Raw genomic sequence first — 25,380 nt, 5'->3', positions numbered from 1 at the left:
AGATGTAATAAAAGAAATAAAAGCAATTTAGTTTTGCAGCTTGATCATTACGCTGGAGGTGCAGCCAAAAATGCAAAGCTTTGCGTGTTCTTCTCATGAATTAACGAACTCTTCGCATTTCCACGTAACGTTGTTTCGTGTATTTCTCCAATAAAAATATATCTTAACCTACCACTGGAATTTCACTTTTCTATCTTTTATTCTACTTCTCCTGATTTCTCTTTCACACTAGATATTATTTATATACTTTTTGGTAGAATTATTTATATAAACTTATTTTCAAAGATTTAATTTTTGCTTGCGTTGTAAAGAACAAAAAGGTATGCGTTTTTAATTTGGAAAACAAAAGATTGATGTTCTTTAATTAACATTCAAACAAATTTACTAAAAATATGTAAAATATAAGATTAGATTATATTAATTTTTGAATTCAGGACTAAACTCGAATGAATGTTTGAAATCTTAAACATCCGGAGCTAAAAGTGCATTGAGAAAATGTAGTTTATCATGTATTTATTTCATTTTTTAGCTGAGCATTGCTCTCTAATTCTATTTTTCATACATATTGTATATGAACCTAATATTCCATTTTAACATGACAACAGATCTTGGATATATAGTTATATGTACCTTTTGAATGAATAATAACAGTCACGCAAAAACAAATTGACACCTAATTTCTTATTCATTCAAAAGGTTGCTTTATTTTCATGCCAAATCCAATAATCATTTTTCTATTCCAAAAATTAGTAAGTAAACAAATCTAACAAAACAAACAAAAAAATATCTTCTTATACATCACAAACACTATAAATGCATTCCATAACCGCTACAACTCCCCACACCAGCACCACTACCGCACTACTCCATTCTTCTCTCTTTAAGTATCTCTAAACAATTGTACGTTAACGACATACAATGGCTTCCCTTCTTGTCCTCTTCGTCTTCTTCTTCATCTCCTCTTGTTCTGCTCAATCCTACAATGTCTTGTCTTTCGGAGCTAAACCGGACGGAAAAACAGACGCAACTAAAGCGTTTATGGCTGTTTGGGAAACCGCTTGTGCCTCGTCTCGTCCAGTAACCATTGTAGTTCCTAAAGGCCGGTTCTTGTTAAGGAGCCTTAACTTCGACGGTTCCAAGTGCAAGCCTAAGCCTGTTACATTCCGTATCGACGGTTCGTTGGTGGCTCCGGCTGATTATCGAGTAATCGGAAATGAAGACTACTGGATTTTTTTCCAGCATCTCGACGGCGTCACCGTCTACGGCGGAGTTCTTGACGCTCAAGGAACTTCTCTATGGGACTGTAAAAAATCCGGCAAGAATTGCCCCAGCGGAGCCACGGTACGTAACGTCCTAGAAATTATTTATACTCTATCTATACTTAGAAAATTTTGTTGTTTCATAATATAATATAAGATGTTTTTATATATCTAGTTAATTTAAATTTATCAAAAATATATAATCAATTGTACTTTTACTGTTTTATTTATATTTAAATAAATAAATTTAAAATTATATTCATAATAATATTTTTTTAGAAAAAGAAAAATTTTCAATATGCATGCATTGAAATAAAACATGAAACATAAACGTAAACCCAAAAGAATAGTATATATGTGAAATTCAGGGCAGGATAAAACATGCACCTCAGGTTCCCAAAATTTTTGAATAAAATTACATGTAAATACATAGGTCCTCAATTTTGTAAAAATAAATCTAAGGGCTGCCAGTGAATGCTAATGACATTTCCATAATAAAATTATGTAACTCTTAATACCTTTTCTGAAGAAAAAAAAACTTTTCTGAATTATGAAGTTTTAACGATTGCTTAAAACAATCACACCATTCCCAGTGTACCAAGTGGCCAACCGTGCATGCATGATGCATATAGCATATATCAATATCATATATAATAAAATTGATAAATAAGACGGTTCTTTTTTTTTTGAACACAAATAAGACGGTTCTTATCATGTGAAACAACAGACTATAGGGTTTCAAAGCGCAAGCAACGTCGTGGTTTCCGGGCTGACGTCACTCAACAGCCAGATGTTCCACGTCGTCATCAACGGTTGCAACAACGTAAAGCTTCAAGGAGTTAAAGTATTAGCCGCAGGAAATAGCCCCAACACAGACGGTATCCACGTTCAGTCTTCCTCAACCGTCTCTATCTTCAATACAAAAATTTCCACCGGCGACGATTGTGTCTCCATCGGTCCAGGAACTAATGGTCTATGGATCGAAAATGTCGCATGTGGTCCGGGTCATGGCATCAGGTACATTTATTTTGTATAATTTTTATTATGACAAATACCAAAATAAATTTCATATCCTGACAAGTAGCGTATAAACTAAAAGTAATATTTTTAAATTAAATTACAAACAAGATAATACTATAAAATTTTGTTTTCCTTCATATGCATTCATATATCAGTGGTTAATTAAGAAAATAAAAAAATATTTTGGATGGGATAATGCATTAATTACATTTATATAGTATACTTCTATTATGGCAGTACAAAAATAAATTTCGTATGCTGACACGTATACATAAAACATAATATTTTTACTTTAATTTGATCAAGCTAATACAGTAATACTATCAAATTATATTTTTCATTGATTTCATATATTAGTTCCTTTGGTAAAAGTTTAACAAAATGTTCTTTTACAAAAACAAAAAGTTTAACAAAATGTTTTGCAGCATTGGGAGCTTGGGGAAAGATAGCGTGGAGGAAGGTGTACAGAACGTGACAGTTAAAACGGTGGCGTTTACGGGAACAGATAACGGAGTCAGGATCAAATCATGGGCCAGGCCCAGTAGTGGATTCGCTAGGAACATCCGTTTTCAACATTGTGTTATGAACAACGTAGGGAACCCAATCCTTATCGACCAAAACTATTGTCCTCGTAACGAAAATTGCCCTCGCCAGGTACTTAGCTTAATTTAATTAATATAAATAGATTTGATATTAGAGTTGTTTAATCATATTTTCGTAATTATTTTTTACAGGTTTCGGGTATCAAAATCAGCGATGTGTTGTTCGTAGATATACATGGAACATCGGCGACTGAAGTTGGAGTGAAACTTGATTGTAGTCCAAAGAAACCGTGTACCGGAATTAGACTTGAGGATGTGAAATTAACGTACCGGAATAAACCGGCTGCATCGGCTTGTGTTCACGCAGGAGGAATCGAAGCCGGATTTCTTCAGCCAAACTGCCTTTGACAACAACAATATATAAATATATATATAGGATTACTTAAAGTTTATTAGCAGTGATATTGTAAATTATAGTTTCCTTGTTTATGTTCCAATACGTATGGCTCGGGATCACGCGGATGGAAGTTAAAATGCATGAGCCTGTGGCGTTTGAAGGCACACTTGAGCCTAGAGCCTGGCCTTGCTTTATAGATTATAGTCCATTGCAACCATTGATCGTTTTGATATGTGTTGTGTAAGTTGTGTTGTTGTTGATTAAATTTAATATTAGTTTCTTTTCTCTGTTTTGGAGACTTTCTTTATGAATTATAGGTTTAATTTTTATACTATTTATATATTTTACAGTTGCATTTTTGTTAATAATACAAAAAATTAAAAGACAAGCCTCCTCAATTTCGCGCCATTTCCCTTGTGTTTGTATTACCATGGTGGCTAGTTTGTTTCGGTTGGCAAATGAGGCTTGCATTGTTCTAGACTTCTAGTGGCTCCGTATTTTACTCTTCTATGTAAAGAAAATGTGTAATTGTTTTTTCCTTGAGAAAAGGCCTTCTAAAATGTGTAATTATTTTAAGTCACTGTAATTTAACTTTTAAACTTCAAAGTGGAATATTCATAGATATTAAATTCGATCACTTTTTATTGATGCATATCATTTTACTATATGAACCTAGGTGAGTTTTGGGTGGGGCAAATGCCACATACAAAAAAAAAAAAATTCATTAGCTTTTTTGAAAACTGAGAAAATGCCCCATGCACATTAGGTTGAAAACTTTGTTATCTAAACTAGGGCCGGCGTCCGCGCTGCGCGCGGATTACATGTTTAATAAAAATCAGGTGAATTAAAATTGTGTGTTTTTTGGTTTCTGAAAGGATAAGTTAAGTTTTGTTTTTTTATACAGGGGAGAAGTTCGAAACGGTGATCATTTTTTTTTTAAAAAACAACTGTAAGTATGAATAATAAATAGTTTTGAGGAATTCGATATTTGAATGAGAAAATAATCTTTGTGTGTGACAATTTAATTGATGTAGGAAGTGGTAACGTAAATGTTTTAAAAGTTGACTGGTGGTGTTTGCTATGAGGCTTAAGATAGCAGTTTATTCCTCTTTTGGAAGCGTTGAATGATATCAATTTCGTTGTTAAAGTAGAAGCGCGTTCCAGGTGTTGCTGTGAGTGATAGTTTTTCTGAAAAAGGCAAATATTTGTTAGCATTTAGTTTTTTGTAAAGTTTATGTTTAGTTTATTACCTTCATGTATCCGTGGAATGATACTTGTGATGATTACGACTTGTTTTTTCCTTGTTGATATGCGATTTAACTCCCTGAAATTAGATGCCTCCTTGTCCCATAAAGTTAGACGTACCAATTTCGATCTACAAATAATTATTGTATTAGATTTTGTTTAGTTGTAAACCAATTATTACTTAATAAAAAGTTTGTACCTGTCTAAACGTAATCTAATGATGATTTTTGAATCTGTGTAGTGGTTATATAAATCACTTCCTTGAATGAGGCAAATGCGGCCAACAACATCTGTAGGAATAATTTGGTTGTTTGGAAAAAAATTAGGATTTATTTTTGTGTGAGAGAGTTTTTGTTTTTTTTTTTACCTGGTAGGAAGTTGGTTTCACTTGCTAAGCTGATCAACTGGGTGTAGCGTTGTGGCCGGAATATGTATGAAGGAATCGGTGCAATGTTTTCTTGAATCAGTGTAATAGTTGTTGTTTCTTTGATATTGATTATGTATGGTTGATCGGTAAGCCTGTAACGTTGGTTATTGGGGAGGAGATTAAAATATCTAATGTGATAAATTTTCCCTTCTTCGAAGCGTTGGTACATTGTGTCAGACGTAGAAATAGGTACCTTCCCCTCCATTTTTTTGTTCCTGTTTAGTGGTTAGAAGCAATCATTTGAAATATAGTTGGAATAATTAAAAATATGAATTTTAGACAAACCTGGATGTCAAGACATATGAAAGTTGTCCCTAGGAAAGCATCTTTATTTTTGTGATTTGTGATGGGCCAGACCCTAAGGATCCTAACGATTATTAGATGAGGTTCGAGGGTGTTGTCCTAATTGCTTTGATCTTGTGGTGCATGTGCTACATAGATAAGAATGAGAATTAGTATTTTTTTGGCAATTTTGTTTAAATTTTTTTTTTGAAGTGAACATAGTTAGGGTGTGTTTTTTTTAAGTATTGTCATGGTTTTTTTTAAAGTTTAAGTAGGCCGGGCCATAATTATAGGTGGTAGTAGTAAATTTGTTGGGTGGGTTTGATAGTAGAATTTAGTTTTTTATAGAAATTTACAGGGACTGTGTGTGAAATGAGGGGGTTTTGTTATTTTGGGCGTACTATTTTAAGATCAAAGGGAACTTAGGCGGTTTGCACATTGTTATAGAAAACAGTTGAAATAAAAAATTGTCTGAAATAATAGAAAATGCAAAAGAAAATAGTTTGACAGTTGAAATAAGTAATGGGATGGGCTGGAAAATTTTTTAATCTGGCCCAACAGCAAAGAGACGGAGACAGCAATTTCGTGAGCGAAACCGGTTAACGGGCTGGGCTGCAATTACGATTTGTTGGTCTGGGTTACCAGTGACGTGGCAGAATGAATGGCTGAGAATATTTTGCCTATGTGGCATCCTTTATAACATCCAAAATTAGTAGCTTTTATATAGTGGGATGGTGTGCCACATGTTGTCACATTTTCTGGATCCGCCCCCGGTTGGATAGATTTGTTTAATTCATTGAACATAGTCCACAAAATTGATTTTTCACAAAATTGATGTTTCTGACTGTCCAAAAGAAAATAATATCATTTTGAACATACACAAACAAAGATACTACATGGATAAAAAAAATCAAGAAACTGAATCTTACGTAATGAAGTGTAAATTTAACGCATATGATATACGAATCTCGTGGCACCACAAGAAAATGATAGATCCTTTGTTTAATGCATGTTTCCTGTATTTTACAATTATTACATTTATTTAATACTTCATGTAATGTTTTGAATGTGCATCCCCACATGGTTGGGTTAGCGGAATGATTCTAGGTTTCTTATTCATATTGCTAAAAATATCAATCCATCGTATCTCGATTGGTAAATCCACATTCGACTAAAATCAACCATTATTTTCCAAATTTCCCTTAGTGTTTGGCTAAAGTCTAGAAATCAATTTTACAAAAAAAAAGGGTCTAGAAATCAACCATTTATCCACTGACCATGAAATTTATAAAGTGATTTGAATTATATTTAATCAATGCTTACTTAAAAACAAAAATATTATATAAGCTTCCTATTATTAGGATATATCTAGATAATACTTATCTATTAGTTTTTTTTTTTTTTTTTTTGAAACTCTCCTTATCTATTAGTTTATATTTCTATTTTTTAGCTTTTTTAGTGTTGATAGAATTAGGATCTTGTGGCTTGTATATAAAGAGACCTTGAGGTCATGAATGAAAACATAGAACGATTTATCAATTACATACCTTCTCATGGTATCAGAACCACGACTTTAAGCAATCGATTTTTATTTGCGAAGAACGACACAACTTTCATCGACCATGTCTCACGACCTAGATTGAATCAAGCTCCGACTCTCGACTCTTGACCTCGAAACTTTCGACAATGGCATGCACGATGAAAATAAAAAATTCAACTCAGTGAAGGATCTTTCCCTAGGACATGTCAGCAGGTGATAATCCTGGAGCAGTTATTTCTTAACCCTTGTTCCATGGACGAAATTACGATGAATGGGCACAAAATATTCGTGTCGCTTTGAGTGCACGTAGGTAATTTGCCTCCATCAATTGAACCACCAAAATCAAAGGCCGATTCACCTGATCTTGAAGACTGGGCAGCGAAAAACCATCTTCTCGTCACGTGGATCAAACTGACAATCAAACCGAAACTACCATCTAACATCTCACATAAAGAAATCACTAAAGACTTATGGAATCATATCAAGAAACGATTTGCTCTTAAAAGTGGGGCATGTTACCAACAGCTTCGTGCGTCTCTAGAAAATTGTCGACAAGTAGGATCCTCTGTCGAAGACTATTTTGGACGATTCACAAGGATCCGGAATTCAATGGCTGAATGTCTATCAACGAAAACTTGCAATTTTGGGAAGTGTGAATGCAACTTGGTTAAGGCTCATGAAAAAGAGCGTGAAACCATCTGTATACACGATTTTCTCTTTGGACTAGATGACATTCATGGCTCGGTGCGATCTGAGATTTGCGTGCAAATACCATTACCGGATCTTGACACACTTTATCAAACAATTGTTCAAAACGAACCGTCCAGCTCAACGCCAAAAATGATGCTCCGGCCGTGTTAAGCTTTGTTGCTCAAGCAACATCGCAACAACATTCATTGGAGTATGCTCGACCTACCTCAACACCTTGATAAAACAACAACTATCGACCTCCGAATCCAGATGTAAATACTACATGTACTAGTTGCGGAAGACTAGGACATCGAGCTACCTCATGTTTTCGTGTTATTGGGTTCCCAGAATGGTGGGGAACAAGACCACAAAACCGTACCAGCTATAAAGGAGGACAAGGGACCGCACAATCGTCTGGACAAAACACAGCCGCACGTGCAAATACTTCTCAGATCATTGATTCAAAGAACGAGATAGCTGGTAATCTAACACTAACCGACAATGATCGACAAGGCCTCTTTGGTTTTTCTGACACACAATAGCAAGCGTTAGTGAAACTACTTAACCCGACTAAACCGACCACAGATGGAAATCGTCTAAGTGGTAAGACCGATGATACTGTTTGGATCCTTGATACAAGCACCACTCATCATATGACTGGCCGAATCGACCTACTTGAAGACATAAATCTCGTCTCCCTGGTCTCGGTAAAATTTCCGGCTGGAGCGAATATTCTAACTACACAAAGAGGAACCATACGACTTACATCACATATATACTTTCAGAATGTGTATTATGTGGATGACTTTCACACGAATTTGATATCTTTTTGCCAATATCTTACCGATAATTCTCTTGTTGGACAAGTCACTGATAGACTTGTGATTTTGCAGGACCGCACCACGAAGATACTGATTGGAGCGGGTGAACAAGAGGAAGATGGACTGTATTTATTCATCAGTTGGTTTACTGGTTATTCAATAAACCCCAAATCATTCATAAATCTCTGTAAATCTTTACTATTATAGTTTCATACACATTTACCGTTAATGCCAATCAGAGCCGGTTATGAACATAACCAAGTGAGAGATTGGCTTGAGGCTCCAATTTTTTGAATTTAAACATAAATTTTTATTTTGTTAGAATAATTACTTAAGTATACTAAATTATTTAAGGCTTCAAAAATTTCATGTTCGACCGTTGCGTCAATACTAACGTACATGGAGTTTATCTCGTGAATAATTCATATCTTATATATTAAAACAGAAGTCATGACTTTGTTCATATGTGATTTTTTTTGTTTGGACTATCCTCTAGAAAATTTATCAAATTTTACATAAGTTAATCATCATATCCTTTAATATCTTAATCTTTTATTTAAAATACAAATAAATATTGTTTAAGAAAATTCTAAGAAAATCTTTTCAGAATCAGGATAAAATTTATTTTCGAAAATTAATTAATTTAAATTTTAATTATCACAAAATATAATTAAAATTTCAAATTTAATTTATTTTTGATTGATGAACGAAAATTGAAATCATATAAATATTTTAATTATATTTTAATGATATTAAAAATTTAAATTGATCAATTTTCAAAATACATTTTATAAAGATCTTTAAAAGATTTTGTTAGAAAGAAATATCCTTTCTATTTCAAATAAAAATATTTACTACAAAATTAGTTTGTATGTACAATATATTATAGTTTATCTTTTAAAAATATTTTTTGTTTTTCTTAACAGTATCTCAAAATATTTCTTCTCTATTATGTAAGTTCAGTTTAATTTAAATTCCATATATAAATTTCAAATTTAGAAATAAAACCAGAAATTATGTTGGTAATATTCACTAAATCTAATAATATAAAATCTTTGTAACTACTTTAATAATGATATAGTTTAATTTTAAATAGAATTATTATTATGTTTTGATATTCAGTTATCATTTATAAAATGAAAAATCAAAATTCTATTTTATTTTTATATATTTTATTATAATAATAAATCATGATAAAATAAACTATTATATTGAACTAAATATGATAAATTATATTAAATTGATAAATTTATTTTCATAAATATAAATATTTATGTTAAAAATATAATATGATGACAGAACGGCTTAATATTCGCAAACTATATAATACATGTATAAAAAAAATTACATATCTTAAAATTTTGTATATACAATAATATATTATCTAAAATGAATAAACGTAAAAAAATATTGCTAAAAGAAAATCCAGCTTTGAAGGACGGTGGGTCAGAATTAGTATAAATTAAACACAAAATAATTTTCAGATATGTTGTTTCATGCATATATTAATTTTTTGAGTAACTAAATGCAAATACAATAAGATAAATATATAATAAGAAGCAACAAATGCATGTGACGATTTTAAACAATTGATTAATTATAACATATAAACTATGAAATTATTGTATTTGAAATAGTTATATAAATGTTTAAATAATATGATTAACGTTAAAAATGTATACCACCAATGATCAAAAATAAATATTTATGTATATAAATTGAAAAAAATATCTGTACGAATACGCGGATCAAGATCTAGTTCATTCTTAAATTAAACAAATCATATTTATATTACAGAATGTGGGTACAAGTTGACACAATTCTCTATATATTATTTGAAGAGCATTTTTATTTTTCAAGTTGTAACATTTCTATCAATAGATGGCATTACCACGGTCATCCTCGTCCTAAATAATTTACAACCCTTTGCGTGCGAAAATTATGTGTTTTAGTTCTTTTTTACATTTACTGTAATTATTACAACACCATTGACTTATATAACTTCCGTTTGGCAAACCAAGTTTCAAATATTATTTTTTTGACATCAAATTTTAAATCTTTATTGTTCACCTACGTATCAAATACATATAGGTCATATAGTTGATATAATATATTAAATATTTACATACGCAAATAACTTTGCGTTATTTCTTGCAATTCTGTACATAAAGCTTTTAAGCTTTTAACCTAATACTAAAATAGACATCAATGGATAAACATATAAGTTCCTCAAATTATTTTGGTCATCATTTTATATGGTGCAGTGTCGTTCATTGTAATAGTGGTGGTCTTCCGGATTTTCCTTCTTTTTTTTCTGGAATTTGTTACTCTGTTCGTAATATTCTTTTTTTTTTTTTTGCTAAAAATACTCTGTTCGTAATATTCACGTAACAATTATGTGTTTTAGTTCTTTTTTTTTTGTTAACATCTGTGTTTCAAAAGTTTATGATCATTTTTACAAACTTTTAACGCAGCAATAATATATAGGGAATAAAATGGGTACAATTCTTCTTTTTTTTGGAGACTTATCTATGTCATTGATTAATTTTTTTTTTTTTTGGAATTGATGTCATTCATTAATTTAAAGGATTTATATACCATATATTAGTTGTATCTACCTTTAAGATAAAAAACAATGTTTTAATAAATAATTGGAAACGTAGTATTCGTTACCTAAATTGTTGAATGACATTTATAGTTAATATTTATACTGAATTATTAGTGATTGGAAATAAAATATTCGTGGTTTTTTTGCAAGGGCCCAACGTAAGGCATGTTCATTTATTGTAAATCTTTTAGATAGTTTGATTAAATAAGTTTATGTATGTAATAGTAGCCCAAATACATATACCAGACACCACGAAAATTGAACTTTATAGTGTAACAAGAAATATAAGACACATATTTACTATTATATAACATAAGTTTTTTACTCTTTAGCTAAGAGGCAAAATCTTTTTATGGTGAGTTTTGTTACATTGGTTGTTCTATCCGGGTAATGGTCTAATTACCCAGACCACCTCAAGTTTGATAAAACAATAACCGTTTGTTGTAAAAAAAAGCATAAGTTTATGTACAGATTCCGTGCAAGACGCGGATCAGTAACTAGTTTTAGTAATAAAATATGAAATTTAAAAACTTCCATAAAAATCAATCATATTTCATTACGTTTTTCTTTGCCACAGAATTAATCATTACGTTACCAACATAAAATTCCTATAAATTCCCCTCTCACGTCCCTTCTTCAGCAATATCCTTCACCCTCAAGAAACCAACTTTCTCTGAAAATAAAACACACAAAAATGGTTTATAAAACATCATGTCTTCTTCTTCCTTTGGCTCTCGTATTTCTTGATTTCATCATAACCTCATCATTAGCCAAACCTATTCCAACCACATTCATCAACGTCTTAACTTACGGAGCTAAACCAGATGGCTCAACAGACTCAACCAAAGCCTTCTTAGCCGCGTGGCAAGTCGCTTGTGCCTCTGTTAATCCTACAACTATTATCGTACCAAAAGGACGGTTCTTGGTCGGAAACCTTGTATTCCAAGGCAAGAAATGTACGGATACTCCAATATCTATTCGTATAGCCGGATCATTGATTGCTCCCGAAGATTATAGAATTGTCGCAAGCTCAGAACAGTGGATCTGGTTCGAGAGTGTCACTGATGTTTCAATATATGGTGGGATACTTGACGCGCAAGGTTCTGGTTTGTGGAATTGCAAGAACAATGGTGGTAGCAATTGCCCTACCGGTGCCAAGGTTTGCTTCAGCCACATGAAACAACAAACTTTCTTGATATACATGCGGTTTTCTTATTAATAAAATTTTGTCAAATGTTTTTGCAGACTTTGTTGTTTAGTGGGTCGAATAACATCAATATCAACGGTTTAACGTCGATAAACAGCCAGAAATTCCATATAGTTATCAACAGTTGCAATAACGTGAACATTGACGGCGTTAAAGTTTCTGCTGATGCTAATAGCCCTAACACTGATGGGATTCACATCCAATCATCTCACTTAGTTAGTATCACTAACTCAAGAATTGGAACCGGCGACGATTGCATCTCCATAGGTCCAGGATCTACTCATGTTTCCATACAAGGCATCCAATGCGGTCCAGGCCACGGAATCAGGTAACACAAAAATGCATTTCCTGCCATATAAGTTACATAATATCTTATTACAAACGTTCTCTAATTAGTGGATCCTCTAAAACAGTATCGGAAGTCTTGGGATAGCAGAGGAAGAACAAGGCGTGGAGAATGTGACAGTGAGTAACGTGGATTTCACGGCAACTAGTAATGGAGTTAGGATCAAGACATGGGCGAAAAACAGCAAGAGTTTCGCTAGAAACATCGTTTTTCAGCATATTAATATGAAGATGGTCAAGAACCCGATCATCATAGACCAACGCTATTGTTTTTACAAACCTTGCCCTGAACAGGTAAAAGGAAATGAATTAACTATATCTTATACCCTTATTTCAACATATATACTGAGTCATTTTAATTTTGTATATTTTATTACAGGAGTCTGGAGTTGAAGTATCAAATGTGAGATATGAAGATATACACGGGACATCGAGTACGGATGTGGCGGTTAAGTTGGATTGCAGTAAGGAGAAACCCTGTACCGGTATTGTAATGGACAATGTGAATCTCGCCTTGCAACTGGTGAACCAACCGGCTCAGGCTTCTTGTAGTAATGCAAACGGATTAGCTAATGATGTCGTCATCCCGTTTACTCCTTGTCTGAAAAGAGACATACTTATGACATGATATATAGATGGATACCTGAAGTGATGTTGTCCCGGTCGCTCCTTGTCTAAAGATGAGTTTATGCTGATGAATTCGTGAACGACGTCGTCTTACTTGCTACTTGTTTGTTTTTATGTTTTTATGTTGCTACTTTTTTTTTTTTGTAAAAGCATTCATAAATCACGGCTTTTCTATGTTGCTACTTGTTTCGGTATTTGAGGATTCGTTGTATCGAAGCTACGGTTTCGACCATTAAAGTAATAATTATAATTTTTCGCTCATATATCTATACTATTAAACCAGGATACTATTGTCCTTTTTACCTTAGTCTGCTATTTATTTACTAACATTGCATGTTTCATTAAGGACAATCAAATAATATTAATAACACATCTATATTGGACCATTTTTTCGGATCCAGCCCACTGTCCACATCAGATCTCTCTTGAGTCATTTGGGCCGATTAAGAAATCAGATCCAATTCTCACATTTTTTTTCCTTTAGGCCATTGAGTCCAAGTTCAAATAATTTTTTTTCAACCATTCTTAATTATTTTTTTTTCTTTTCTTAACATAATTTAAGCATTCATACAAAAAATTAATTTTTTTCATTGAAAAGTATAAATCTTTATTAAAAGTATATAATTTTTTTATTAAAAATATTAACCACATAATAAAATTAATTTATCAGAGTTATACCAACTTAATTCATTAAATAAATAAAGTTTAATTTTTTAAACATAAATAGTCATTTAAAATGAAACACGATAAAGAAAGATAAAAAGTTTAAGTCTTTTATAAAATAAAACACAAATATATGAAATATGACATTTACTAAATATTTGTCAATTGAAAAAAAATAAAAATAAAAGAGGAACATGATCTATTGATATAGCCGTAGTCCAACTATTTTAATACAATTATTAAAATCTTTTATTAATCATTTAAGATAAATATTATACAAAAAAACATATATATGACTAAAAATACAAATATAAAAATTAAATTTTAACAAAAATATAAAACAAAAAATATATCCGCTCTTTAAGGGCAGATCAAAATCTAGTATCAGTTTATTTCAGTAACGTAAAGGATAAACTTTGATAATCATCTCATGGTTGATCGGCCCATTGAGGCATAACCACCATGGAAAAACCCAAAAGTCAAAGCCTACAATTACATGGTTGAGTTCCAGCCAGTTTTGATACAACTTGAAACTGGGGACTCCACTTCAAAACCAAATCCTCGTCTTTAGCCACTGATTCAAGAAACCATGACGGGAGCTTTGACTCCTCTGAATCCCTGACCACCCACAAGTACAGTTTCTTATCGCCAAAGTAAGCTCTTTCTATGAACATTGCTAAACTGAGCCATGCTACCAAATGCTATGTATACAACTGACCCTTGCGGCCTAGTGTTGAGCCAGACAGTGCAAAAGGCAGCTTGTTCCCTCTAAGAGGTCCAGATCATAGTCAGTATGATTTGATTTGTGGTCTAACTACATTTATGGAATAGACGGACCAATGAGTCAAACTTTCGACAACAACACTTCCTATAAACCAATAAAAAAAGACGGTGGTTATAGGGAAGATAGTAACTAGGGCAGTAAAAACAGTGTAGAAAGACAGCTAAAGCAAAAATAATAGCATAACTAGGGTAAAAAAAAAAGAGAAATTAAACCAAAAACAGAGTAGCTAAGATGACAAAAAGAGTTATTAGGACATAGGGACATGAATTATTAGCTAGATAATCAAACATGGTAGCTAGTACGGAAACAGTGTAATTATGATAAGAAGTAGGAAAAAGAATAGTTATTTGCAGACCATCGAGGGGACAAAACAGAGTAGTTTGAACACGAAATTGCGGGGCATATACAAAATTGTTAAGAGATGAACTAATGTGACAGTCGAGCTCTATGAAATCAGCCTTTTGAAGTTGGTGAATTGTTGAAGCACCATCTCAAAATAAGCAGGGGTGGATCCACTATGGATAATGAGAGTAGGCAAATGTCATGTTATGGATGGGAAGATTCAAACTTTCTTGGTTTATTTAAAAAAGATCTTTAATATAATGAACAGATGAAAAATCAACTTAAAATTACACTGGACGAATAATTGACCCAACAAGACACTATAGAATAGATCTTTGCATTTTTTCATGTGATAATTTATTTGTTCAGAACCTTTGATACAAATGCGTCAATGTTAATATCTGTAGAGCCTCCTTCACTGAGTGACTTGATAGCCAAGTCTCTCCATTTCTTCGCATTCTCCTTCATCTCTTTGCTCTTCTCTCCTTCCATCACTTCCTTAATGCTAAACTCAATCTCCTCTCTCTTGGCAATCCCACTCTCATTGTCTATCTTCACACTAACTCCAACCTTCCACACATCTTGTATGTAATTTGCATTCATAGGTTGATCAGTCCACTGAGGCATAGCCACCATGGGAACCCCAAAGGCTAATGCCTCCATAGTTGAGTTCCAGCCACAATGAGTTAAGAAACAACCAATGGCTTTGTTTGACAGAACTTCAAGTTGAGGACTCCATTTCAAGACCAAGCTCTTGTCCTTATCCATTGTCTCAAGAAACCCTGATGGTAGTTTATCCTCTTCTGAATCTCTGACAACCCACATGAAGCTGAAGTTTCTAACTGCTGAAGCAAGCTCCTCCATCTGCACATTGTTCAGTTTAGCAATGCTCCCAAATGCTACATACACCACAGACCCTTGTGGCCTTGTGTTCAGCCAGCTAATGCAGAAGGTAGAGTCTTTCGAATCAAAGAGATTCAGATCGTAGTCTGTGTCTGATTTGATCCTTTGGTCTATATACATTGATGGAACAGTCGGACCAACTGTCAACACATGACAAACTTTCGCCAACAACTCCTTCTCCTGTAACGAAAAGAGGCTAATTAGGACATAAAAATAGTAGTTAGGACATGAACAAGAAAACGACATGGTTGAGAAAGTTGTAAGAAGAGAGGTCTAACATGAAGCTCCAACTCTTGGAAGGTGTTAATGAGTACAAAATCAGCTTTTTCAAAGTTTGTAAACTGTTGGAGCACCATCTCAAGGAAAGCAGGGTAAGATCCAGAAACAGATAAAAAAGAAGGCAAATCTTGAAGCTCAAGAAAAGGCAAGTCTTCAACGGGAAGCTTCAAGCTTCCATGGTTTATGTAAGAAAGATAGTAAACGTAGTTAACAGCACAAGACTGCGTAAAGAAAGGAGCCGCAGCTATACCAAACTCTCGGGCAACGTCGAGTGCCCATGGAATGAAAGCATCGTAGACCATACAAGTGATGGGATTATCACTTGTCTGGTGTTTGCGGATGATGTCTGCAATGGTTCTGGAGCCGAAGGTTTTGAAGTTTTGGAGGTATTCGTGGATGGTGTAAGGTGACTCGCAGCCCTGGTCATAGCCGTCGGAGATGGTGGCAATGGAGATTGGACTAGATGGATCTGGTTTGATGGAGTTGAAGACAAAAGTGGTGAGAGTGAGAGTAGTTTCGAGACCTTTAGAGATGAGTCGTTTACAGAATTGGCGGATTGGTGTGATGTGTCCTTGCGTTGGGTATGGCACTGCCAATACATGTCCTCTCTTCTGCTCCATCTCTCTCTCTCTCTAAATGTTTTGCTGTAACCAAAATGAATACGCCTTAGGAGATACTGCTGGTTTTATAGACAGGTTTGTCAGGTTCTTCCTTTTAGATAAAGAGCGTTGTAATAAGAACAAGAGATAGTTTTGTTTTTGTCTTTTCCTTTTAATAATAAATATAAGAATAAGAAGAAAATTTCAATTTGCTTTCTTTCCACAAGAGAAGGAAATGTGTAAATAAAAAAATATTTTATACATGTGCTTATATGTTCAGTATATTTTTTACAGAAATAATACAATAATATTTTAATACTTTTAAACAATTTTTAATTACAAATACACACGACACCAATGAAAATGTTTTTTTTTGGAAATAATGTTAAAATTGATTACAAGTTTTATGGTTTTTCACATAAGGACAGGGAACACTAGAAACAGAGAAATGAAAAGCAACTAAACAGACACTCCAACTAAAAAGACACTATGAAAATCATGTTTGTGGAGAGCAAACATAAAGGTGAAAATTTCTTAACATGTTAATATAAACACACAAAATCGAAATTTTTTGTTGTCGGTGACCATTTATTGTATGGAATGAATGAAAAAAAATGTTGAATACAAAAATTCATTTGAAGAAATGAATTGAGAAAAAAATTGAAGAAAGAAGAAGAAACGTTTCATATCAAAATTAGAGGAGAAAAATATTTCTTCTTTAGTTAATTTATACGAGGAAAAGTGAGGAATGAAATGGGATCCGCATATTATTAAATTACAAAAAATTCAAGTTAACTGGTATCATTTCAGAAGAATAACAAATTCATCATATTTTTTTCCCTAAAACATGGTCACAAATTACGGCTTAAGATTCTCAAAGAGATTAAAAAAATAAGAGACAACCGAAATGGGGTAAGTAAGAAGTGATGAAAAGATTATCTACGGTTCTATCATTACAAGAACACATCGATAATAAGAAAACGATTTGTTCATATCATGTCTTCTTGTGTTCTTCACTAGTTGACATTTCGCTATCTAGAATATGATTGTTTTGTATCTTTCCCTAAATCCAATTTGAAGTTTTATGTTTCACTTAATTCCAGATTTCAATGCTAGTCTATGAAGTTATTTTTATGTCTGGTGGATCAGTAATTTTTTTTTGGTAAAAGGTGGATCAGTAATTAAGACCAAAGTAACCGTTATAAGTTAAAAGACATTGCTTAATGTCTAGTGGACACCCCATTTGAAGCAAAATCAAACTATAAATCATTCTTATAAACAATCGGTCTGCTAGACGAATCGAATCAAATCGAACCAGTCAACTATGCTTTTCTTTTAATTAAATCAATTGTAAGCACATATGTACATTTATGTTACAAATATTATCGTTTATTTAGTTAATAAAATATCCATTATTGTTTTCTCACCAAAAAGACATTAAAATAAATCACATACTTTATATCTCACAAATATAAATCTATTACACAAATTGAATTTTTACATAAATGGATAAAATGATTGACAAATATATGTGTTTGACAACATTGATTCACCAAGAGAAATAAGTATTTATTTGATAAATTAGTTTCTTATATAGAATAATACTAAATATCGTAGAAAAAAATCATGATATTCATAACATGTATATAAAATAAATGGTTTATTTGTAATATTTGATTTGATTGTTTACACCAAAAATCAAACCCATCTTAATAATTGTTGAGATGACATCAAATAGTGACCCAAGTGATGACGCCAGGGGATTGTTTCACAATAATAATCTTGGCCCTTTCAAAAAATCTGTAGATGAAGATGATTCAGACGCAAACTTAATGGCAGAGTTGTAACAGAATTGACAAATCAGGTGGAATCAGTGTTTTGAAACCCAACTCGTACCTGTGGTTGAACCGGTAAATCCGGTGATCCAGAATAAATCCGGTTTGAGTTTTATGAAAAACCTAATATTTAAAAATCTGCAAAAACTCACTAAAACCCGGAACCCGATACCGGTTGAACCACCGGTTGAACCACAGGTTGAGCCACAGGTTGAACCAATAAATAAATTTTACTTTTTTTTTTAGTTTTTAATGATGTTTTTGTTATAAATCAATTAGTGGATGTTCATAACCGGTCCGGTCCATAACCGGCCCGGTCCATAACCGGCCCGGTCCATAACCGGCTCATACCTTAGAGAGAGAGTCGGCCACGACTTGGAGAGAGAGAGAGAGGCGGCTTGCAGAAAAGGAAACCATCTTTCTTTTTCCTTGTAATTGTTATCTTTCCATTATTATGTATTAGTAGTTTTTCTAATCCTAGTTGATTTAGGTTTTGGATACTTTACTTTTTTACTTATCTTGTAATCCCCTTTATAAGAGAACATTTATTCATTAATGAATATAGAAATATTCAGACCTAAAACCTTCGTTTTACAATACATTATCAGCACGATTGTTCTCTGCAATCTAAGCTAAAATCGTCAATCCCTTAAACCTAACCTAGCCGGCGACTTTAACCTAATCCTGACGAACCCTAATTTGTCCTAGCTCGCGTTCCAGCTCGTCAGCTACCGATCAGCTCCATCCCTAAGGTGTTCCTGATCCTAGACGACCTCGGCTTCCGTTCGCATCACAGGCAGCTCGCGTTCCCGATCAACCAGCTCGCAATCCCGATCAGCCGCTCGCAAACCCGATAAGAAGCAGCAGCTCGCGAACCCGATAGACGCGTCCCGTTCAGCTCGCATCCGACGACGATCCAATAGCAACTAGCTCGCGTCCGTCCGTGTGCAGCCCGAAGTTCATCCGTTCTCTTTGGTGGTCCGGTTTCAACCCTACAAACAAAGGTATACCGATTAATCTGATAACATAATGATCAAACCCTAAAACCCTAATCCATTATTATGGATATCCGATGTTATTGATCAAACCCTAAAAATTGGTATAACCTAAAACTGATCATCTCATAATCACTAGATTGAAATCGATTCCCTATAACATGATTGATTGTTTTATTGATTGTTCTGATCTGAATTATGAAAACCCTAAAATTTGGAATCGAAACCCTAAAAACCTTAATTGTAAATCGGTTTTGTTTGATGTCCTTATCTGATCGATTGATCATTGAGGTTTTAAAATTGTCCTTTGCTTGAATGATTGATGATCTGAGTTTTAGGATTGATAGATTGATTGAAAAATCTAAATCGCGAATTTGAAATTCCTAAAGGCCTTGAAACCTTAAATCCCATATTGCTTAAAACTTGAATGATTGATTTGAGGTTTAGGATTGTTTACATATAGCATGAAAGTTAGGTTGCTAGATTATTTTGATTCTGAAACCCTAAAATCTAGCCGCATATTACCAACCTTGAAATTGGTAAACCCTAATTGATATGCAACTGAATGATAAGATTGAATGCATCTAAATTGATTATCCTTGTTTGCATTATATTCTGTTGTGGTGTGTGATTTTACTATGAACCATACCGAACGGCCGTGTGGCCTAACCATTCTGATGCATTGTTCATACTCGCGGCCTTGTGCCCTTGATAGATCACATTGTTTGCATCATGTGATTGAAAGTCGTGTGGCTTAATGCATCATAGCTTGGCCGTGTGGCCTAGAGAGACACCATATCTGAATGGTCGTGTGACCTTGCTTGCATATCTCATGAACCGATCTCTGGGATCGTTGTATCACATTACATGGCCGTGTGGCCTAAGCATCACATATAGACCTAGCATTCTCGACTTGTTTCGCACCATGATAGAGTAGTAAAATGTTTTGGTCGAGAGACTTTGAAATCATATGCAATGATTATTTTGAATTGGTTGCATCCTAAATCATGAACTGATTGATAATATGGTTTCAAATGCCGAGATTTGAGCCTTTGGATTATGCCATTCTAAATCCCTTTGGAGAAAACTATCTAGAATGGACAATGAACACTTCAGTTGTCCTGAAATCAAGAGGACTCAGAAGGAGTATCATTCAGGGTGATTATGCAACTAGAAGTGAAAAGTTAAGAGCCATAACAATTATACGCCATCATCTCACTGAGGATCTGAGAAATCAGTATCTATATATATTGAGAATCCTCGTGACCTTTGAACTGAATTAATGTCCAGATACGCAATGGTATTATTACCAAAGGTCAAGCATGAATGGATGAGTCTCAGATTCCAAGACTTTGAGTCTGTGGCCGAGTATCACTTCGCTTTGTTTGGAGTCGTTTACAAACTGAGACTATGTGGTGAAGTGGCAACAAATGAGGATTTACTTTTCAAGACATACTACACATTCCATCTAGGAAATCTGTTGTCAAAACATATCTATATAGAAAGAGGTTTCACCACCTATAATGACTTGATCTCTTGCCTAACGGTAATTGAGAATGATAAGTTGCTAAAGAGAAGCAGTGAGATGAGATATCCTGAAGCAAATAAGACTGATATGGATCAGGATGAATCCAAGGCAGCCGTGCCCAATGTAACTGATGGTGTGGCCGGCATGTCTATTGACTAAAGAAAGATCTCGACATGCTAATTGTGTTTTAAGTCTTTGATTTGTGTTTTGCTTTAAAACTAATTGTCATTCACGATTTTATATATAATAATAGAATTGATTTGAGTTCATTACTATTATATCTTGCCTGATATTACTTGATAATGTGAATGATTGATAAAGAAATCGCCTAAAAGGCATTATGGTACGGTATAATAGCCTAGTAAGAAATCTATGGCTAAGGCATTGCCTAAACGGCATTATATACACCCAAGAACGTATGACCCATTGAGTTAATATGGTTTCCAAATAGAAACAATGGGCAAAAGGAAACAAGTTCCTTCAGATTTAAGAAAGAAAGAAAATGCCTAAGACCCTTTTAAGAAAGTGGTCAAGACTATACCTATGTAATCTACAGATCAGTATGATAAGAGGCAAGAGCCGTGGTGATCATACTGATATTTCCCACGAAAATTATACACTTTATGGCAAGACCAGATTAGCCATCCTAGTCAAAACTTGATGTAAAGATTGATATTGAGAAGGCACAAAGAGTTATCCCATAAGATCTCACGTTGTGAAACATGTACACAAAGGAAAACTCGTTAGGTTTTATTGTCCTAAGCATCACGAAATTATAGTACGTTCATGAGGGGGAGAGAGGATAAACCCGTGATACATGATCAATACTACAAAATCGTGAACCATGGTCTATGACCATGATATAAACATCTTGGTCGTGCAGTCCATTACCTATAAGGATCGGACATCCATCCTAAAGCTTTGGGACATCATGGATTTACATGTATATAAAGTGAAAATATATCAGGCCATATAAGTGAGCATAGATATTTTCATCTCAGATTGAATACGGGTCATAAACGAGACATACACCATCTTAAGAGACTTTGAATAAACCACCACAGACATATGTGCCGTCTAAGATGAAACCTCAGAAGAGGATTGAGAATATATGTTTGCTAAGAGTATGACGTTCTCCCACGACTTCTAAGAGACCTTGAGCCAAATATGGGTGATCAGAAAGTGGCCAGGTACACGGATTGCATGATCAATGAATCCGACTATCCAACATTAAAAGGAGAAAGCTATAAGCTGGTAAAGAGTAAAGAATGATAAGAAACAGAATGGTATCAACCATCATTGTCTTGGCAAAGATCCTCGGATTAGAACTATAGACGTCCAAAGAAAGAAAAGATTATACATAGCTAGCTAATCGAGATGCCAGACACTGACCCGAAAAGAAAAGAAACGAATGACTAAGTCATAACCAGCTTAGCGCCAAACATAATCTGATGTCCTAGAGACACAGTCAAGTTGCTACAGAGTCTATACAAGATAGACCAAAGTGTTCCATAAGATAAGGAACCTCGGAAAGAAAAGGTGCATATAATACAGATCCGAGGTCAAAATAGAAACCATACCAGACATTGAGAAAAGGTTGCGCAGCTAAACATCTAAGGTACCAAACCATGTAGCTTGGGACGCCAAGCTACTAGGTAACAAAGGTCCTGGATAATGAAATCTCAAATCGATTAGATCATGTCTGGAACACAATGGAACCACACATATATATAAGTGTCGACACATGAGAGTTATATTTGTATAAGGATACATAAAGTTGTAGCACTTGAGTTTAAAGATATAAACGAGGATCATGAACCCACGAAAGAGTACTCATAAAGATTAAAGATTCGATTGAAAGATAAACGTGGGGTTCAAGGTATCTAAAGAAAGATAGGCGTATTGGCCATACACATATACATAAACGCCATCTGATAAGCCAGTGAAATAGATGGGTCTTGTGAGGGAAAAGAAACCGTGAGATATGGTACATGATCACGTGGTCTAAAGGTGTTCATGTTTTCCTACTAACAGCATTCGATCATAGCTTGTTACACAAGGATAATCACAGAGACCAAAGGAACATATTATAAGGAGATAAACTCCTATGTGGTGGACGCTGCTACAAATTTCGAAATTAACAAAGGTATGGTCATAAGAAAGAAATTAGATACAAAGATGTAGTAAGCAGCATATGGATCACTGGATAAAGAACATCATTTTTCCTAAGTTGTTCATGGATAAAGAACAACATTGTTCCTAAGTTGTTCATGGACTGAAACAAAGCAGCTGCATATATTATATAAAGGAGTTGTATAAAGACAATCCAATTCAGTCCATATACTTATAAAGAAATTCGAAATTTCCTTATGTTTACTTATACTAAACCTAAAAAAGGTTAGTAGACTGATACAGGTTATTTATTAAATCTGTAACACTAGCATGGACCGACTAGAATGTAGTACAGGCTAGTAGAAACGAAAGATCAGCCATCCGGTTGCAATCCGACATCAGATCCCTTAAGTAAGGATCCGGCATAGGCATCTACTTCCAAAAGACTCTGTCATGAGGATAAGAGGAGATGTTTAATCTAATCTTCTCAATCAGATACAAATATGTTATAGTCCATAAGCTCGTGTAGTCGAGGTCCATGACCTAATAATATATATTCATTGTGGGATATGATCCACACAACAGAGGTCATGAGACGACATCAATATAAGGATAGGACTGCAATGAAAAACGAATATGGCATTGCCTAAGGCAATAGAGATCGATGACCACATGTGAGATTCATGAGTGTATTTAGCTACGGTGCCATAGTTAGATAAGATTGTAAAATTCATTACAAAAATGATCATTGATCAAATCATGATCCTGGACACTCATGAGACAAGTTATGAACATGTATAAAAGAAGTCTATGACTTAACATGGATCAATCATATTAGTGCATAGTCGATGGTAGTATAGAGAAAACTCATACAGTCCGTTACCTATCAATCAACATTTTAACATGTCATAGGCGGCTAATAGCCAAAGAGAGTATCCGTGAGGATGTTTTGGTCGAGGACCATAGTCCTACATGTCTGACCAGAGTATAGAGTGGTCGACAGCAAAGGTTCACTTCTTGACCATATGCACACGATGTCAGAAGACATGAGAAAAGACCGGAAAGATCAAAGTGATCCAATTACGGTTCAGTAATAAACTTGGCCGATTTGATTAGTCTCTTCCTGCACGTCCAGGAAAGATCACGCATCAGATGCGTAAACTAAAGAACCTACACTGAGGTTCACATCAGGGGGAGTAGTACGTGTTGTACTCTTTTTCCTTCATCAAGGTTTTGTCCCACTGGGTTTCCTGATAAGGTTTTAATGAGGCAACGTGAAGCGTATTACAAATCCTGAATGGTTATGACATCCAAGGGGGAGTGTTATAAATCAATTAGTGGATGTCCATAACCGGCCCGGTCCATAACCGGCCCATACCCTAGAGAGAGAGTCGGCCACGACTTGAAGAGAGAGAGAGAGGCGGCTTGGAGAAAAGGAAACCATCTTTCCTTTTCCTTGTAATTGTTATCTTTCAATTATTATGTATTAGTAGTTTTCCTAATCCTAGTGGATTTAGGTTTTGGATACTTTCCTTTTTACTTATCTTGTAATCCCTTATATAAGGGAACACTTATTCATTAATGAATATATAAATATTCAGACCTAAAACCTTCGTTTTACAACAGTTTTTACATTATGTTTTATATTCTAAATTTCCAATTAAAAAATTAGGTGATGACAAAGAAAAGAAGAAGTTTTTCAGTTTTATATTTGTGATTTTTAGATTTTGATGAAGATTTCACTACGCCACCTGAAGAAAATGAAGTGAACAATGGTAGAGAGAACCAAAATTAGTTGATGTGATTTGGTGTTAGTTTATTTTCGTTATTGACAATTTATTAAAATGATCTTTTACTTTTGGTTTATTTTGTATTTAAAGTTTAATTTATTATTCACATCAGACATTTAAATATTTATAAATTTTATGTCTGATTTTTTTTAGATGTCATAACTCTTACCTTGTTAGAAAATTTTTTAAATAGTTTAAACTATTTTTTGATATTTTGTATGTCAAATGAAAATAAAAATATAAAAATAAAGTTAAGTATTTTCTAAATGTTTTTAAACATAAAATATATACATATCCAAACTATTATTTTTATGTTTTAAAAAACATTTAGAAAATATTAAACTTTAGTTTCTATATTTTTATTTATATAGCTGATATATTATGAGGAAATTTTATGTTTAGCACTTTCACGGTAGCATTTTTCATCTTTACCTTTCAAAAAAACATTCTCCGTTAAGTGGTAAAAGACTATTATATCCTTGTTAACTATATATATAATAAATTATTATTTAAATAAACAAAAATTAAAAAAATATATAT

At 33.7% G+C, this 25,380-nt stretch overlaps 3 protein-coding genes across 3 annotated transcripts; 2 read left to right on the top strand and 1 right to left on the bottom strand.

Annotated features, from left to right (window-relative positions):
* The first annotated feature begins 460 nt into the window (after nt 1-460).
* LOC125584330 (polygalacturonase-like) lies at nt 461-3,505 on the top strand. The gene is made up of 4 exons (XM_048752682.1): nt 461-1,341; nt 1,987-2,276; nt 2,705-2,933; nt 3,014-3,505. The coding sequence occupies exons 1-4, from the start codon at nt 919-921 to the stop codon at nt 3,227-3,229; spliced, it is 1,158 nt and encodes a 385-aa protein (XP_048608639.1). The 5' UTR covers nt 461-918; the 3' UTR covers nt 3,230-3,505.
* A 6,374-nt stretch (nt 3,506-9,879) lies between these two features.
* Nucleotides 9,880-13,378, top strand: LOC106443631 (probable polygalacturonase At2g43860). Its single transcript, XM_048752681.1, has 4 exons — nt 9,880-11,990; nt 12,077-12,366; nt 12,452-12,677; nt 12,763-13,378. The coding sequence occupies exons 1-4, from the start codon at nt 11,526-11,528 to the stop codon at nt 13,009-13,011; spliced, it is 1,230 nt and encodes a 409-aa protein (XP_048608638.1). The 5' UTR covers nt 9,880-11,525; the 3' UTR covers nt 13,012-13,378.
* Nucleotides 13,379-15,016: 1,638 nt separating this feature from the next.
* Nucleotides 15,017-16,659, bottom strand: LOC106438197 (UDP-glycosyltransferase 74F2-like). The gene is made up of 2 exons (XM_013879291.3): nt 15,981-16,659; nt 15,017-15,882 (listed from the first exon to the last, which is right to left on the bottom strand). Exons 1-2 carry the CDS (start codon nt 16,599-16,601, stop codon nt 15,157-15,159), a joined length of 1,347 nt encoding a protein of 448 aa, XP_013734745.2. The 5' UTR covers nt 16,602-16,659; the 3' UTR covers nt 15,017-15,156.
* Nucleotides 16,660-25,380: the final 8,721 nt, after the last annotated feature.

Source organism: Brassica napus, chromosome C3 (genome assembly GCF_020379485.1).
Source record: "Brassica napus cultivar Da-Ae chromosome C3, Da-Ae, whole genome shotgun sequence".
NCBI lineage: Eukaryota > Viridiplantae > Streptophyta > Magnoliopsida > Brassicales > Brassicaceae > Brassica > Brassica napus.
This window is presented reverse-complemented; position numbering and strand designations above follow the sequence as displayed.